Source organism: Trachurus japonicus, chromosome 24, assembly GCF_045865225.1.
Source record: "Trachurus japonicus isolate A0001 chromosome 24, Traja_1.0".
NCBI lineage: Eukaryota > Metazoa > Chordata > Actinopteri > Carangiformes > Carangidae > Trachurus > Trachurus japonicus.
Window position 1 is genome coordinate 30,457,979 of NC_140930.1, and position 18,496 is coordinate 30,476,474.

Here is an 18,496-nt window from a genome sequence, read left to right on the forward strand (position 1 = left end):
TTGCGTCACATTTGGCGCACACCCATTTTTGGGTGGACTCGCCTTTGATAGATGAGGGCCAAAGAAAGAAAATGGTGGACTCTGATTTGTTGGTTGTTTTGCTATAAATATAATGATGTCATTCAAAATGTTTCTGTGAAACCACATTTAAAAACATCCTACCTGTTGTAATGTTGATCTCAAAGATTTGCACGTTGCTGCTGATGTTGATGGGGTAACTGATGTTGCTCAGAAATGTCCTCAGTTGATTGATTACAGAAACATCTGAGACGTTTAACTCAATGGAAATCAGGTATTCATATTCAACCAGAGGAGCTGAAGAGACAGAAAGTAAAGATTATGTAAAACTAATGCTGAGTATAATACTAATGGTCACACTATCCTTTGATGAAATATCTTGTCAGACTTACTTGTTGTTGGTGTCACGGTTGTTGATGGGAAACAGGTTGTGGAGTCTGTTGGTAGGTGAAACATCTTTGTATCAGTAATGTATTTGTAGTTGACAGGTGGAGCATTTACAAGGTTTGATTATCCTGATTACATACATCAAATGGTTTTAGCATCTAGTCCACAATGTTGTCCTGTCAAAAAATATTCTTGAATTCACTTACTGTACTGGCCAACAGGCTGACAATACTGTCCATCAGGAGGGAAGGCACTGATGCAGTCACATGTGTCAGAAGTGCTGTTGTCACAGAATCCATACGTAGAACATTGGTCACATGACCAAAGGTACTGATCCTCACATCTGCACTGGAAGCCACCACCGCTCGGAGAGCAAACTGACATGGAAATGAGAGAAAGAGGGATGTTACTGGTAAGGAAATGTTTCAAGTCATTTCAAGCACAGACAACAAAAGTGATGTATAAATGTCAGGTCTGCCATTGACAAAAAAAAAACAAAAAAACATCTATCTTATCATTTGTTGGATGAATCTTACTTGGAAATTGGTTGAGACCAAAATAGAGGTACAAAAATGGAAAATGACAGACTTTGTATTTGTAGCAAACAACCACCAAATGAATTATGTAATTTAAAATGTTTCTGTGAAACCACATTTAAAAACATCATACCTGTAGTGATGTTGATCTCAAAGATTTGCACGTTGCTGCTGATGTTGATGGGGTAACTGATGTTGCTCAGAAATGTCCTCAGTTGATTGATTACAGAAACATCTGAGACGTTTAACTCAATGGAAATCAGGTATTCATATTCAACCAGAGGAGCTGAAGAGACAGAAAGTAAAGATGATGTAAAACCAGTATTTGATGTATTACTAATGGTCACAGAATCTTTTAATGAAATATCTTGTCAGGCTTACTTGTTGTTGGTGTCACGGTTGTTGATGGGAAACAGGTTGTGGAGTCTGTTGGTAGGTGAAAGATCTTTGTATCAGTGAATTTTATTCACTTGACAGGTGGAGCATTGATTACTGTAGGTTTCATTAATCTGATTACATCGAATTATTTTAGCATCTAGTCCACAATGTTGTCCTGTCACAAAATATGTTTGCAATCACTTACTGTACTGGTCAACAGGCTGACAATACTGTCCATCAGGAGGGAAGGCACTGATGCAGTCACATGTGTCAGAAGTGCTGTTGTCACAGAATCCATACGTAGAACATTGGTCACATGACCAAAGGTACTGATCCTCACATCTGCACTGGAAGCCACCACCGCTCGGAGAGCAAACTGACATGGAAATGAGAGAAAGAGGGATTTTACTGGTAAGGAAATGTTTCAAGTCATTTCAAGCAAGTCCAACAAGAACTCAGTGTATAAATGGTGAGTTAACTTTTGACAATAAAAAAAAACAAAAAAAAATTGAATAACTATCTAATAAAGAGAGTCGATCAATCAGTAGCTGAAAAGAGGCATATTTTTCTTAGAAAGTGGTGGATAACAAAATAGAGCGACAATTTGATTTGCTGGTTCTTTGCTAAAAATATAATGATATCATTAAAAATGTTTCTGTGAAACCACATTTAAAAACATCCTACCTGTAGTAATGTTGATCTCAAAGATTTGCACGTTGCTGCTGATGTTGACGGGGTAACTGATGTTGCTCAGAAATGTCCTCAGTTGATTGATTACAGAAACATCTGAGACATTTAACTCGATGGACGTCAGGTATTCATATTCAACCAGAGGAGCTGAAGAGAAAGAAAGTAAAGATGATGTAAAAAAAAAAATATATTTACATATAATATCAAATGTATTACTAATGGTCACACATTTTGTCAGGCTTACTTGTTGTTGGTGTAACAGTTGTTGATGGGAAACAGGTTGTGGAGTCTGTTGGTAGGTGAAAGATCTTTGTATCAGTAATGTATTTGTAGTTGACAGGTGGAGCATTTATAAGGTTTGATTATCCTGATTACATCAAATGGTTTTAGCATTTAGTCCACAATGTTGTCCTGTCAAGAAATATTCTTGCATTCACTTACTGTACTGGTCAACAGGCTGACAATACTGTCCATCAGGAGGGAAGGCACTGATGCAGTCACATGTGTCAGAAGTGCTGTTGTCACAGAATCCATACGTAGAACATTGGTCACATGACCAAAGGTACTGATCCTCACATCTGCACTGGAAGCCACCACCGCTCGGAGAGCAAACTGACATGGAAATGAGAGAAAGAGGGATTTTACTGGTAAAGAAATGTTTCAAGTCATTTCAAGCCCGTCCAACAAAAACTCAATGTAGCCTATATATAAATCCTGGGTTAACTGCCAAAAGAAAAGAAAAGAAAAGAAAAACAACAGAATACATTTAACATCTATCTTATAAAGAAAGTCAATCATTTAGTGGCTGAATTAAGGCAGAATTTTCCTGGAAAGTAGTAGAGACCATAATAGATGTAAAATGAGAGAAAATTGTCGACTTTGATTCATTGACTGTTTGCTACAAATATAATGATGTTATTTAAAATGATAATGTTTAACCAAAATAAAAAACATCCTACCTGTGGTAATGTTGACCTCAAAGATTTGCACGTTGCTGCTGATGTTGATGGGGTAACTGATGTTGCTCAGAAATGTCCTCAATTGATCGATTACAGAAACATCTGAGACGTTTAACTCAATGGAAATCAGGTATTCATATTCAACCAGAGGAGCTGAAGAGACAGAAAGTAAAGATGATATAATAAAATATATATATATATATATATAATGTCGGATGTATAACTAATGGTCACACATCTTGTCAGACTTACTTGTTGTTGGTGTAACAGTTGTTGATGGGAAACAGGTTGTGGAGTCTGTTGGTAGGTGAAACATCTTTGTATCAGTAATGAGCATTTGTGGTTGACAGTTGGAGCATTTACAAGGTTTGATTATCCTGATTACATCGAATGGTTTTATCATTTAGTCCACAATGTTGTCCTGTCAAGAAATATTCTTGCATTCACTTACTGTACTGGCCAACAGGCTGACAATACTGTCCATCAGGAGGGAAGGCACTGATGCAGTCACATGTGTCAGAAGTGCTGTTGTCACAGAATCCATACGTAGAACATTGGTCACATGACCAAAGGTACTGATCCTCACATCTGCACTGGAAGCCACCACCGCTCGGAGAGCAAACTGACATGGAAATGAAAGTAAGGTGGGAGAGTCATTTCAAGTACGTCCAACAAAAATTGATGCTAGTGTTAGGTTTGCTGTTAACAACAACAACAACAACAACAACAACAACAACAACAACAACAACAACAACAACAACAACAAAAAAGATGAATAAATTGAACATCTATCTAATAAACAAAGTCAGTCTTTAAGTGGCTTAATAAACTGACTTTATCGGAAAGTGATGGAGACCAAAATCAGGGTACAATGACAGAAAATGATGGATTTGGATGTTTGCTACAAACATAATGATACAACTTAAAAATGATTTTGTGAAACCACATTTAAAAACATCCTACCTGTAGTAATGTTGCCCTCAATGATTTGCACATTGCTGCTGATGTTGACGGGGTAACTGATGTTGCTCAGAAATGTCCTCAGTTGATTGATTACAGAAACATCTGAGACGTTTAACTCAATGGAAATCAGGTATTCATATTCAACCAGAGGAGCTGAAGAGACAGAAAGTAAAGATTATGTAAAACAAAGCAAAAAATAATGTTAGTGTAAGTTAATAAGCAAATTTATAAAATTCCAGGTTAGTGGTGTTGGTGTTGGTGTTGTCATTAGGGTCACAAGGACAACAATAGTATAGTTGTGTAAGGACTACAGTAAAGTTGTTGGTGTAGTTTAGGGTGTTGCAGTGCCCAGATGTGTTGTCAGAGTAAGGAAGTACTGGAAAACCTTGTTTTTTAATGTCTTAGGTTATGTCGTTTCACTTTGAAATATCAACAACTTGAGTATTCAGTCTTCAAATCATTGCTCAGTGGAGACCTCTGCTGGTCAGAGAACAGCATGCTCCCTGTTTGGTAAAATTCATGGCTGGAACAAATAATGTAAAAAAAAATAAAATAAAAAGATAGCACAGAGTTTCGCAGATATGTTTTAACTGAACAAGAATAGTATTCTAAAAAATATCTATTGTTTTATATTCATATTATAATATTACTTGTTACTTTCTAGTATGTCTTGTAGTCCTTGTTGCAACCATAACTTTTCACAATTATCTCTGCTCTGAGCTCTCCCTTCATTCAAATATTGTTTCAACATTAACTAGAATTAACTATGTTTTTACCAATAAATATTACGTCAATGTGTGTGATGTTGACTGTGATGCTGATTCTAACAATAAAAGTGATGTAGAGATGTAGCGATGCAGTGTTTAAGACTTCAGATTCAAATCAGTAAGCGTCACCTGTCTTTGGCTGGCAGTATTCCCCATCGGTTGGAATACTGTTGATGCATGTGCACGTCTCATTGATGATCTCATCACAGGCTCCATATGTCAAGCAATTCATGTGTGACCAGACATACTCATCCTGACATATGCACTGGAAGTGGCTGCCGTTTAGCTGACACACTAAAACACATAAGAGAAAACAACAAAAAGTTGTTTAGTGAGATCAACAAAGCAACAAAACTCTGGCAGTTCTGCAATCAGTTGTATCCATATGAAACAAATCATTAACATCATTATTAACAGGTATTTTTTCTCAATGGGCAGGGTAAGATCTCCTATGCTGCCCAGCTGCTGCAGGAGTATGTGTTACTTTCAAAAGAAATGGTCACTTAGGTTAAACATCCTAACCTTCGAATGACTTGTACTGTAGGTACTATTCTTATCTTCTCTCTCTCCAGACCACAACTTTCCCCACGTTTAGCCAATCTTTAGGTCATCATCATCAGATTAAGGGTTGAGGGCAACTTCACCTCACATGAATAGTTTCATTCATCGGCTCCAATGCGCTGGACCAACTGTCTAAGATGCTTCAGACTGCACTGTCATGTTCTTGTCTGTGCAAATCCAGCTCTATGGTCAACCAGCTTCATTAAATGTTGTGTGGAATAACAACAGAGCCAGTGCACAGACTGAATTGGTAATTTGTAACAGTATTTCATACTTTACTCACATTATTATTTTACTTCACTACATTTCAAAGTGGAATATTGTGTTTTTCCCCTGACTGCATTATTTTAACAGATGTGCATTGTTGAGCAAAAAATACAGTATTATACAGTAAATCAACACATTATTACGGATTAAACTAGTGGTTTCAACCCATTTTGCATGAGTATTTGTGGTTCAGATGGTTTCATTTAAATAACTAAAACTAAACAAAAAAGTTTCCATTATTACTAATACTACTACATAAAAAAATAGAGAGAACTACAAAAATGAATGAATGATTTTTAGTTTTTTCTTCACATGTAACTGGTGACCCACTGGAGGAGTTCGACAGCGCTTTCAACTATTATTCAAAATCAGTCTTGGTTGTTTATTAGCTTGTTTCTTTTTAAAAGTTTAAGTCATGGCACACATATTAACAGTGAGGGAAGTCAGTGTCTGAGACAAGCTTGAACAGTTTTATGGTGCTCTAGATATCCAGAGTTAATAGGTGAGAAATTACACAACAAACAGGACTGAACAGAAGACAGGAAATAATTTCATGAAAATACACCTGCTTACCTGTGGTGACGTTAATGTCCGTGACGTTCACAGTGGAATTCAGAGTCAGGGAAAAGTTGTCATTGTTCACCAGATTCCTGAGATAATCCACTGTACTTATATCTGTCACATTCAGCTCCACCTCCACCTCATACTCCACTGGAGCCTCTGACACTGCAAGATCACACATTTTGAAAATAAGTTTCAATGGGCCGAAGCCCCATTTGTTAACAGTTCTCGTATTGTCTCATTTCTGAATACTGACATTTCTGTTGTTTCTATGCTAGCTTGTTTAGTTTAGCAGTTTGCAGTTGCTTCTGTCTCCATTTCACTCGGGTTCTCTCTTGCTCAGTACTGTATGTCTTATGTTTACTAAATCCTCTGCCTCAGTGATGATGGATGGAATCAGTGCAGTTTATTTGGAGCAGAGGTTTAGTGTGTTGGAGGTAAAATTTTAAATCCTTGCTCTTCCTGAGTAGCTGGGAAACTAGGGCAGCTGGGTGACTGTCCATGGTTCACACCCATACACAGTCCAGCCAAGTAGTAGGTTTAACCTCTTTGTTGTTGTGTTTTGTAACAAGCTTGAAACACAATAAGCTCCATATCAACTGTATAAAACCCAATATGGCAAATTGGGTCCTTTAAAGTTTAAACCTTGGCTCTGTTTAAAGGATGACAAAAAAATCTGTGTTTTTTCTGAAGTTCAAGTTAAATATGGTTTGTTTGTATGGTATGTTTCTTCATGTAGCGACATCCTGGTTGCAAAGGAACGTCACTGTGGCAACAACTATGCGGGATAGCTGATGGTGCATTTTCCAGACACACTAATCTGCTGATGCCTTCATATATATAACAGACTGTTGCATATTCAGTCAGACACGAGTATTAGACTAACCACTTCTTCTGTGTCTGATTTGAGGTAGGAAGTCCTCTTCTGTTTCATGTTCCTGAAGCCAAACAAACAAACAAACAAAGAAAAAAAGCACATCAGGTTTCAATTACTTCTCAGTGTTATTTATCGAAGCAAAAGCCCCATATTTTTCTGTGGAGAAGTGTAAATACAGCAGACCTACCGGTGCAACCAGACATGAAAACTCACTGAGGATCTCTGTTTTCAAAATAAGAAGTGTCACTAGAAGGGCAAATATGGTGAAGCCATTCTTAGAAATGGCCATTCCCTTTAAGACAGAGAGGTAGAGAGGGACAGGGACAAAAGAAAAAACAAGAATTACGACTCAAAGTATTTTTTCACAAATGGAAATGTGTGACCTTCTCACACTGGTCACACCTTTAATTTCTATTAACTGTTGAACAAAGATAACTCAAGCCAATTATTAATATTTTGAGAGTTTCACTTTGTAATGATTACTTAATTTCATCACTGCCAGCTCTGTCATTAAAGTGTGGTTTTGGAACTCGTCCAGGGTCGAGCCCTGACTGAACCGCACAAGGTTTTGCTCGGTTAACTGGCAATACTGGTTCTGTGATTTAAATGGTACATTTGGTTTGGCAGCTGCTATGAATAGTTTGTAAATCACATTGATAGCAAATTCAAATTAAGAGGCTGTGGCATAGCACGATCATGTACTTCATGGAATGATTCAAATGACCGGGTAAAACAAAGACAGATAACATAGCTAGATGCCAGTCCGTTGTATAATGTGCAATGAATACAGGATTAGCTGCTAATGATTTTTGTGACATTTGTGATGCTTTCCGGAGGATTACTCCTCTACTGTAAATGTATCCAGTTAATAAAAACACTGATTAACTGGCTGCAACTAGATGCAACTGAAACTTTTCTTCAGTTCTTTTGCTGTTGTCATACTGGTAAATCCTGAACACACAAATGCCTGGCCTATTTTGGTCCATTATTCATGACACAGACATCATAAGTATTTTTCTACAATGCGCATGTCTCGCATTGTTTTTACTTGCACTCACCTTTAATGGATGTCCTCTTCAGGGTAAGGCGAGGTTAGCTGCATTGAACAGAAGCTCTTCCACATAGCACTGGCGTTGAGTCAACAGATTCAAGAGCTGCTTAATGGCTCATCTGTTCAAATTCACCAGAATGGAGAACTGTGTAAAACTGAAGGAGGGGTGAGAAAAGCATTAAAATATGACCCACAATTTATGTCCTTAAGTTGTTGTAACCTGGCGGCCAATACTGACATTGACCTACATAGTAATGTCAGTGTGCAGACATGAAAGGCAGTCACGCATCATTAAATGTTATTACCCTCAGACAGCATGGCTCTGTTCACAGGTACAGCGATTAACAAAGGAATTATTGTGATACTAGCATTCTTTTTTTGTTTTTAATGTAATCCTTCTGTTGTGTTGTGGGCCAGAAACCCAGACCCTAAATTTTACAAATGACAACTTTTTTGTGTTTTTGATGTGCAGATGTGTGATGTAATGTCTCCTTTCTCGCCATGTCAAATAAACCTGCGAGCTACTGCAATTAACCAGCGACAATTGCATAACATTTTTTACAATTACCTTGTCATCTTAAATGAATTTGTTCTCTACTTTAATTATCCACACACTGTAACCTGATGTGCTGTGCTACTGCACCATTGTGTAATCTAATAGAGGCTGCTCTAGATAGCTAGCTCCAGTTAGTCAACCTAAAGGGCTGGTACAAGGTATGTTTGTCTCCTACCAGTGTTTTAATGTGAGATTCTTTGACTAAAGTCATTCTGTCCTCACCTCATAATCACCTTCTAACAGTCAATATGTGACTCTATAGTGAGTAACCAATTTATAAATCAGACACTTACAAATTATCATTGTAGTACCTCATCAGGGACATTTTTACAACTGTAAACAGTGGACCATGCATTGTAGGATCGTTAGTAGCAAACACATGCACATGTCATTGGGCATTGTTGAATTTAGCAGTGTTTGGGGTGTCCACATAATGTGCATGAGCAATTTGGATAGTCACATAATAGACTGTAAATATAGTGCAGTAGATCAGGAGTGAAGTTTGGACACAACAACAGTCCACTCCACTCATGGACAACCAGCCTCTGCCCAACCCTGGAGATGCCCAGTATAATCATGTCAGTATTAGATGGAAAAAAATATAGGAAAGGAATTAAATAAATTATCAAATGTTTGCCATGATAACAAAAATCAACAAACTAAGGAAACCCTGAAAAACAAAACAAGGAGTGATAGACAATTTTAATTAAAACCATCTGACCTTGCTTATGTATGTACTGTATGTGCCGGTATTAATTTTCACTTTTATGCAAAGTATTTAATTTTCATTTATTGATGTATTTTAGTTTGTAATGTTGGTGACTACCATAGTGAATGTTTTTAAAAAAAAATAAGGTAAAGTTATTAATATGAACAATGTTTGGTATTTTCAGTATTTTCAAACCATGGATAAGCGAACAATATACAGCCGGAAAAATAGTATTGAACGCATCAACATTTTTTTTAACATTTAGTCCTCAAAGTTGATGTATTAGAAGCAAGAAAAATTGGCAAGTGGAAGGATTTGATTTAGTCTGACAAGGCCAAACTGTGATGGTTAGATGACTGGGTCAGAGCATCTCAACAACTCTTGTGTGGTGTTCCCGGTCTGCAGTGGCCAGTATCTATCAAAAGTGGTCCAAGGATGGAACAGTGGTAACAGGGTCATGGCGGCCATGACTTATTGATATACGTGGCCCACGTGGTCTGATCGAACAGACGAGCTACTGTTGCTCAAATTGCTGAAGAAGTTCATGCTGGTTCTGACAGAAAGCTGTCAGAATACATAGTGCATCACAGTTTGTTGCGTATTTGGCAGAAAAAGGGACCAACACAATATTAGGCAGGTGGTTATAGTGTTATCTCTGATGGGGCTATTGGCATGATGTCAGTTACAACCCAAGTGATCCAGACATCCAAAGAAACTGAAATATATAGTATGTCCATGAGAGGTTACAGCTATAACTTTTTCATCAGAACAATTCACTTTTCAAAAATAATACATCCATAGTACATCTAGAGGGGTGCAGAATAAAAGGATACATTTTACAGTAGTTTTACAGTATATAAATAATAGTTTTATAAATTTTTGCGGGGCCAATATAAATATTTACAAGTGGTTATGTTGGCAACGTCGGCATTAAATGATCTTTGCGCAGCATTAATACGTTGATGTCACGTGAGGCGGAGCTCAGGGGCTAGATCCTGATAACTCTGTGGAGAAAATTGCATTGTGCTAATGCTAATGCCTACTAATGGTCAGCCGGTACTGTTAACGTTTCCGGTGCAGGCGTGATGCTGCAGGTTTGTCGGGTTCGTCTGCAGCTGAGTTAGTGTGAAATGATTCAGATGTGTTTCCAGTTCACTGTCAACACCAGAGCTGCTGGTATACCTGGCAACCAGTACAATTGAAGGTTGGAGCGAGAGCAGGTGAGTGTGAGTGCGAGTGCGACACTTACTGGCCGGGAGGAATTAAACTTGTAGCTAACACCTTTAAGTTATGTGTAATAAAGTGAAATGACACAGTGAATAAGTATGAAGTATGCAAAAAGGACTGGAAAGAAAATAAACCAGCTGAAATCTGTCAGTAGCCTATCTAGAAAATAATCCTGTCCCCTATCAGTGCTAATATGAGCCGGTTTGGTCATAATTGACTATAAAAAGGTTTCTCATTACCAAGGTGTCACACAAGAAGCATCTCATGATGGGTAAAAACAAAGAGCTCTCTTAACCTTATGCTGCAAAACATATATTGATATATTGTGATATGGTATTCATACCATGTTGTGCTTTGTTCTTGTTCTTGTCTAATGTTTTTGTGTGAACTGCGGGACTGCAGCCTTAGAGCTAAATCTGGTGTATTTACATGTTATATGTTCATGAATACGCAGAGTCCCGTTACAAATAAACAAATAAATAGAAATAAAATACTGATGGCTTTGGTTACAGATGTGTTTCTAAGTGAAAAGAAAATCATTTCACTACAAACTGCCCACGACCAGGTGCTCCTTGCAAGATTTCTGACAGAGGAGTCAAAAGAATACTCAGAAGAGTTGTCGAGAACCACTCACAGAGAGCTAGAAAGACCTGGAATAAGCAGGTAAAACGCAATGAGTAACACACTCAACTGCCATGGCCTATATGCACGCTCATCACCCAAGACTGCTGACACATTCAGTACTTATTTTCCTAGCTGTATTTCACATGGTTTGCAATGATTAACTGATTAAACAAATCATCATCAGGAGCTACACATAGAAATACACTTTACACACCGTCTGACACAAAACTGCATTACACAGCAAGTTCTCTACAGGGCCTATGAAACAGACCAAATACACCATGCAGGAAAAGCAGGAGGTTACTAACAGTATATGAGTGAACCAACAGAAGACTAATAATAATTTGTAAAAAAACTAGTAATTGTATCAACAAAGTCACTAGATAATCCCCTAATATTCACTGCAAAAACTCAAAATCTTTCCAAGAATCTTTGTCATATTTCTTGTCAAAATGTCTAATTTCTAGTCAAAACTAAACTCTTTTCACTTAAAGCAGAAGTAAGCGATCCGGTCGTTTTGGCTAACTTCTTGTCAGCCGATGGAGTTAGTAGCCCCCGCCCTCGTCATGGATCTATTGGTCCTCGTCCCTACGTCACCACATTCACGCGCATCCCTTGGCTGCACACACAGCCCTTCATTCCGCTCTCTCTCCTCATTGGATAAAGCTTGTGGGATACAAGAAAAGTTTTCTCCTCGGCTCAGAGCAGGGCAGAGTGACTGACAGACCCGTGTTTCGGTCCAAACACTCTATATAAGTGATTGCTGTCTGAAGATATAACTATAAGACTTATATTAACACAAAAATATTGCTTACTTCTGCTTTAAAATAAGACTCATAAGATAACAATGAACTTGTTTTTAGATCATTTTCATTTGTTTTAAACTAATTTTCACTTGAAATAAGTAGAAAAATCTGCCAGTGAAAGCAAGTTTTTTGTGCTTGTAATAAGAAAGAAAAACTTGCTCCACTAACCCTCTTATTTCAAGTGAAAAATGCTTGAAAGAAGTAAAGCTACTTTTTAATGTGATGAGTTAAGTATAATGAGTTTTGTTTTGACTAGAAATAAGACAAATATTCTTGGTAAGATATTGAGTTTTTGCAGTGTTTGTGTCTTCTTATCTGCCATAAACAACAGATTAAGGATTACGGGGCCAGGTCGGAGGCGCTGATTTTACAAGGTTGTTTTTTGGCCAAGAGACACTACAATTTAACACAATTTAATTAAGGTAAACACATCTAGCATAGTTCACCTTTAAACTATCATTCTAAGTAGTAGTAAATGTGTAAATGTTATTGATAGCTTACTGTAATGTTGATGATTTTGTCCCTACACCTCTTTTTTTTTTTTACACACACAAAGAGAATCATATGGAATCAGTAAAGAATTGAAAGTAGAAGTGTAAATACTGTGCAAATGCCAACAGGATTTATAACCTGACACTATCTTGTGATGGGGTCTCATCAGCACACATCAACATGACGACGCTCCATCCCAACATAACATCAATACTGAGCACTCATGGGTCCGACCGCACCCAACTAAGCCATCGCTTTGATCTTTATTGCAGTTGCACACCTATTAAGTTTCGTGAGAGCATCGCTATGGTTGTGGTGATATCACAGTGCTAAGATTTATCCACAAACACAAAGATCGTAACTACTCAAAACACTCAGTGGAAGTTCCCGCTGTATCCCGCCCCTCCAGGAGACACACTGTCTGTCTCTCTCTCTCTCTCTCTCTCACACACACACATACACAAATGAAGCATCTCCCATGTGCCCCTACGTCAATCACATTGATTGATTCATTAACTGATACTGAGGTTTGACCAGAATATTACCAGAGAGTTTTCACAGTATTCTATAACTTTCAGCAGAAAAAAAAAGATTCTATTAGAAAAATAAATCTGAGTTCAAGCAATAATTGTCTACCATCAGTGTTGCCTCTCTCAGTACACAAGCGCATTGACAGCCACACTGACCTGGCAATAAACAGTCAATTCACAGGAAACCAGCAGGCAGAGCTTTAAGTCAACAATGATGCTCATGAATCAAAGCAAACAGGTGTTTCTTTCTGTTATCTCTGTTTCACACGCTCATACATTCACAAAGCTGTTGGTTGCTGAGGAAAGACCACAGAAAATGATTTTTGTTCAGAAAATAGGTCAATGTCTACACAACAAACTCCCTCAGTGAGTCTATCCCTGAGAAACACCTGATAAAACTTATTCCAAGAAAAAAAAGAAAAGTGTAAATCAGCCAAATCTCTTACCATTGCTAACGTTTTCTCTCCACTTCTGCTGTAACTGTTCCTTTATGTGTTTAGAAAACGCTTCATTGCAGAGTTTTGCGGCGTGTAGAGGCTGCCAAACCTGTATGCTGAACTATGAGAAGTGTGCGGCTCACAAAACTTCCTGAAACATAGTACGGGACTGCACTGGCGGTGGCTCAACTGGTTTAATCATTCCCCTGGTTTCCTTGTCAGATTTTATCAGCCCCCCCCCCCCCTTCAACATTTATGCATGAAACTAAGATAAATATCTGGCACTAAGGCTCATCAATCGATTTACATTTTATAGAGTAAAATGTATTTCCCTTTTCCTTAACAGTTTATGGGAAATTTGCAAAAGTTGCAGAAACAACAATTTGAAGACAATATGGTAAGAGGGTAACACAAAGCACTAGGGAAACCAGGGTATTCATCTTCTGTTCTGCATACATGTGTTTAATATGTAAATTAACATAAAATGCACCATTACTGTAATTTAAGTTAATACAATTCATGGCATCTTAGATTTATTTAGATTTAACCAAGTAAATCAAAAAAATCTACAAAACAAACAAATATATCTCAATATGTTAATGCTGCTTAAAGAAACAAACCCAACCTTCAAAAACTTTAAATTTCCCACCACTGGGTGTGGGAAAAATCTGGCGTGCCTGTGTAAAGTGTAAAGGAAAGTAATATGTTTCATGAACCAACTGCATAAACTTATGTAACTGTGTTGATGCAATCATCAAGATTTTCAACAACTTCTAACACTAATAAAAGGTGTGTCTAGGGCTGTCACAATCGTGACATTTAGTTGATGATTAATTGCCATATACAAGTAAAAGTGATTAATGATTCAATTGTCTTTTTCTGGTGATTTTATGCCACAATTACAGTATAAGCCTAAACATGGTTTAATAATACACATACACCTGAAGAAGAACCATTTACTGGCATTAAACATTGGAACATACAAATAAAAACTGCCTTTCTTTTTGCCTTTAGGCTACAGGAACTAAATCCATGACACTAATGTCAATAGATGCTCATCAATGCTGTTATCCAATATTAGAAATGAAATGCCTCCAGATAAACAGTTTGTGGCGCCAATTGTGGCCTTTCATATGCCATTAAACCATAGCAGAAGACGGGGGCACAACATGATTATGTCGTTAAAAGAGAAGTCAAACCACAAATGGTGGAAATCAACGAGGAAATAGTGATGAAATATGATTGATATTTCATGATATTTTATTAGAGATCAATATAAATTATTTTAACAATTATGCTAAATAATTGTGATTAGGTAAACTAATTGTGAAATTATGTTATTCATTATTAGTTTAGTTATTAGTTTATTAAGATCCCCATTAGCTGCAGCAAAACCACAGCTATTCTTCCTGGGGTCCGACAGAATTACATATATTCAGAATACAATAAAAGCAAAAACCCAAAAAACAAAAACATCAGTACATAAACAAAAACAAAACAACAACACAATGAAAAAACAAAACAATACAAGAAAAACCAATAATTTTTAGTTTCCTCACTCACTTACTACAACCATATATATGTATACTCTTTATATTATACTATAGATCCACATTTTCATATCCTATACTATCATATCATTCCTATACACAGTATGTACTTATTATACTTGTATACTGTATACTTATTGTGACAGGCCTAGGTGTGTCGTAGCCAGCAGCCTATTGTGATATCTTCAGCACATACTGGCTGACTCTTCCTTGGTATGTGCTGCGGATACCAAATGTGTGGAGCTGCAGGTTTAAATAGTGTTTGATATTTATAGCTGCACAGGCCGTGACTCAATCAATTTAGCTATGAAGATATGATGTGCTGTCATGAACAATGGCATAATGTCCATGGCTGACTGACTGACTGACTGAGTGATCAGACATTTTTTGGCAAAAGTATACTTAGTTTATTCCAGCTAGCAGCTATTGTGCTGAGGGTGAAAAAAAACTTTGATGTAAGTGCCAATGCAGGACTGGTTTTCAGTACCCAACCCTTAATGTGTTCTCTGCAGTTTGTTTGTCCAAAAACACTGCAGGGCTCTGCCAGGCCTGAGGAACCATGTTGTTGCTGTACTCAGTCTGTCTGCAGTTTCAGGCTGAAGAAGGGTGTGACCTTATTAAATATAAACAAACAAAACAACGTTCCTGTGTTTGTGTGTTTTGCTCTTTCATAGAAAAAGAATGTTGTGCAGTCTCAAAGCCAGAACAACAAGGCTAAAGTGCAGCTTCTTCCCAGAGGCTGAGGATGCACTTTACACTGCCCTGACTAATGGCTGCTTGTTTTATGTCCAATTCTATTCATTATTTTAGATAATCTTTATTATTTTTTATAATTCTTATTACTATTATAATTATTATTATAAGGGTGTCACTTGGAAAGACCAGTTTCTCTTACTGTTCACCTACAACCTGGAACACTCTGTAAAATCATCTGAAACTGACCTCACTTTATCAATAAGACAATTTAAAACCATAACTACATCTTATTTTACCTCTAACTGCTCCTGCTTTTAACTACACTTATGTTTCAATTTATCCTTGTCACCTTTAACTTCCGGTATTCTGTTATGCCTTTGTATGTTTCAAATGTTTTGTCTTCTGTCCTTATATGTTTTCATCTTGGCTGTATTGTAAATGAGGTTACTCCTCCTCAATACAGTATATCTCCGAGTTTAAATAAAGGTTATAATTGAATGAACACGTTTGTTCCTTCACAATAAATTGAACTGAACAAAACATAAAGAAAGTCCACATAAATTAAATTCAGTAGTAATTTCAATCCAAACATAAAATTTCCTTAAAGGGATAGTTCACCCTAGAATGATATTTCGCTCATTATCTACTCACCCTCATGTTGACTAAGGGCTGGAAGAATTTTCAGAGTCCACCGTCCCTTCTCTGAGTTACAGGGGGTCTTGGCGTAGCAGTGCATTTCAATGCAACGGTTGCAAAGGGACACCAGAGCTCTTCGTAAAAAAACACACACAAAAAAACATCCAAATACCTCCATGATGCTCGTATGTAATGTCCGTCTTGTGCTGAAGCCCCAAATTGCGTAATTGTCCCGAAAGAAATTAAATAAGTCTATATTTTAAGCTTGTTTGTAGCGGAAGCTTCTCGAAGCTCCTCTTCCTGGTCCGTCCAAATCTTGCGTGATTTGCGCCGGCGTCAGTGCGGTTACTGCGAATCACGCGAGATTTGGACGGACCAGGAAGAGGAGCTTCGAGAAGCTTCGAGAAGCTTCCGCTACAAACAAGCTTAAAATATAGACTTATTTAATTTTTTTCGGGACAATTACGCAATTTGGGGCTTCAGCACAAGACGGACATTACATACGAGCATCATGGAGGTATTTGGATGTTTTTTTGTGTGTGTTTTTTTACGAAGAGCTCTGGTGTCCCTTTGCAACCGTTGCTTTGAAATGCACTGCTTTTTCCAGCCCTTAGTCAACATGAGGGTGAGTAGATAATGAGCGAAATATCATTCTAGGGTGAACTATCCCTTTAATCCTAACTCAGTTATTTTTGTGGCTACATCAAACCAAACCTGGCCCCCACCTTAACAAATGCATTTTGCATCAGTAATTTGTCACAGTTTTTGAAAGCACAGTTAAGTGGTAGGCTACTGTACTGCTGATAAGGGCATCGGGTCAGAATGTGGCGACTGATGCTGTGGAGAAGCGCCCGAATGGAGCAATCACATGCTGATTTCCCTGGGCTCCTCAACTTCACCAGCACTTTGTTGTCCACTTAACATCACTCACTGGCCATAGAGATAAATATATAATATATATGAAGAGTTCATTTGCAAAAGCAGATAACTCCGTTTTTTAAAAATTCTAGAATCTTCATTTTTTATTTTTTATTTACATAAGGTGATATCAGTCAAACCAAAGTTTAGTGACTTTGAGATGTAACAAAACAGACATATCTCAAAAAAATAAGTTTTATTGAAAACTACACTATGCAAAGAATAATTACAAAGCCTCAGCTCATTTTTTTTCCAAATGGCACTTATCTGCTTTTGCAAATGAACTCTTCATATGGATTTAGGTTTTTTTTTAAGACCACAGATACATCTTGTATAGATATAAAAACTTTAGATGAAACAGTGGATAAGTGAAAAATGTAAGGCCTTTAATGCAGCTACTGCATGTGGTCAGTTTTTAAGTTATCTATGAAAGTAAGACAGTTCAGCTTTGACAAAAAAAACAATCATGAGTTTTGTAAAAGCTCATTTCCATGAGATAGTGCAACTGGATTGAAACTAAAATTATAAAGTGTCCCAGTGATCTCTTTACAGGTGAGAGAAAAACAGTAATCAGACACTTGTTGGTTCAGTTACTGTTTGTGGCTGACAGATTGGTGACAGGAAGAGTGACAGCGCCATTAAGTTCACCTTCCTTGAATCACTTCACTTGAGAAGTGATGGCAAGCAAAAGACAGGAGGAATCTGTTGTCGATGACTGACTGGTAAACTCTTTAACCCTTCATCTGCTTTGTGTCTGTAAACTGCCCCCAGGCAAGACTCCCACCCCCCACCCCCAACCCCCTCATCTGTTCTCATTTTTGTGTTTGGTCAATCTCAGCAACAGACTCCATGGCTGCACGGATGCTGTTCACAGTGGCAATGACACATAACAAAGAGAAACACAAACATCACTCAACAACTTGTTTCACAGGTTTATCAGCAATTCCAGTAATAATCTGAGACTTGACCTTTCTGTCATGGTCGTTACTTAAACCCAGACCTTTGAAATCATTTCTGGGTCTGCTGGTGTAACTGGACACTAGTGGAGTCATGTGGCTGAGCTGCTCTCTTGGCAGGTTTCATTCCAGGGAATCAGAAGTCATGTGTAAAAACTGCTGTTGAGTTATTGCTGTCACATTTTTTTTTGTTTTTATTATTATTTTTATTTATTCATTCATTTGTTTTAATACTGTTATTATGACCAAGGTTACTATTATTATTCACCAATTTTCTTTTTTATCATTATTATGATCACCATTTATATAATATAACCGACTCTCTCTCTCACACACACACCTTA

The 18,496-nt window shown here is 37.4% G+C and overlaps 1 protein-coding gene across 1 annotated transcript in view; it reads right to left on the minus strand.

Moving 5' to 3' along the window:
* The window catches only part of LOC146962204 (uncharacterized), a 30,017-nt gene extending 21,873 nt beyond the window's left edge, over positions 1-8,144 (minus strand). The window contains exons 1-13 of the mRNA XM_085771741.1: positions 8,023-8,144; positions 7,152-7,256; positions 6,974-7,025; positions 6,100-6,252; positions 4,828-4,992; positions 3,932-4,084; positions 2,969-3,121; positions 2,451-2,621; positions 2,004-2,156; positions 1,525-1,695; positions 1,323-1,367; positions 1,075-1,227; positions 608-782 (exon numbers count right to left, since the gene is read on the minus strand). Of these exons, the coding sequence (XP_085627867.1) occupies positions 608-782; positions 1,075-1,227; positions 1,323-1,367; positions 1,525-1,695; positions 2,004-2,156; positions 2,451-2,621; positions 2,969-3,121; positions 3,932-4,084; positions 4,828-4,992; positions 6,100-6,252; positions 6,974-7,025; positions 7,152-7,253 (1,646 nt within the window). The 5' untranslated portion in view covers positions 7,254-7,256; positions 8,023-8,144. The remainder of the gene's footprint in view (positions 1-607; positions 783-1,074; positions 1,228-1,322; positions 1,368-1,524; positions 1,696-2,003; positions 2,157-2,450; positions 2,622-2,968; positions 3,122-3,931; positions 4,085-4,827; positions 4,993-6,099; positions 6,253-6,973; positions 7,026-7,151; positions 7,257-8,022) is intronic.
* Between the last annotated feature and the right edge of the window lie 10,352 nt (positions 8,145-18,496).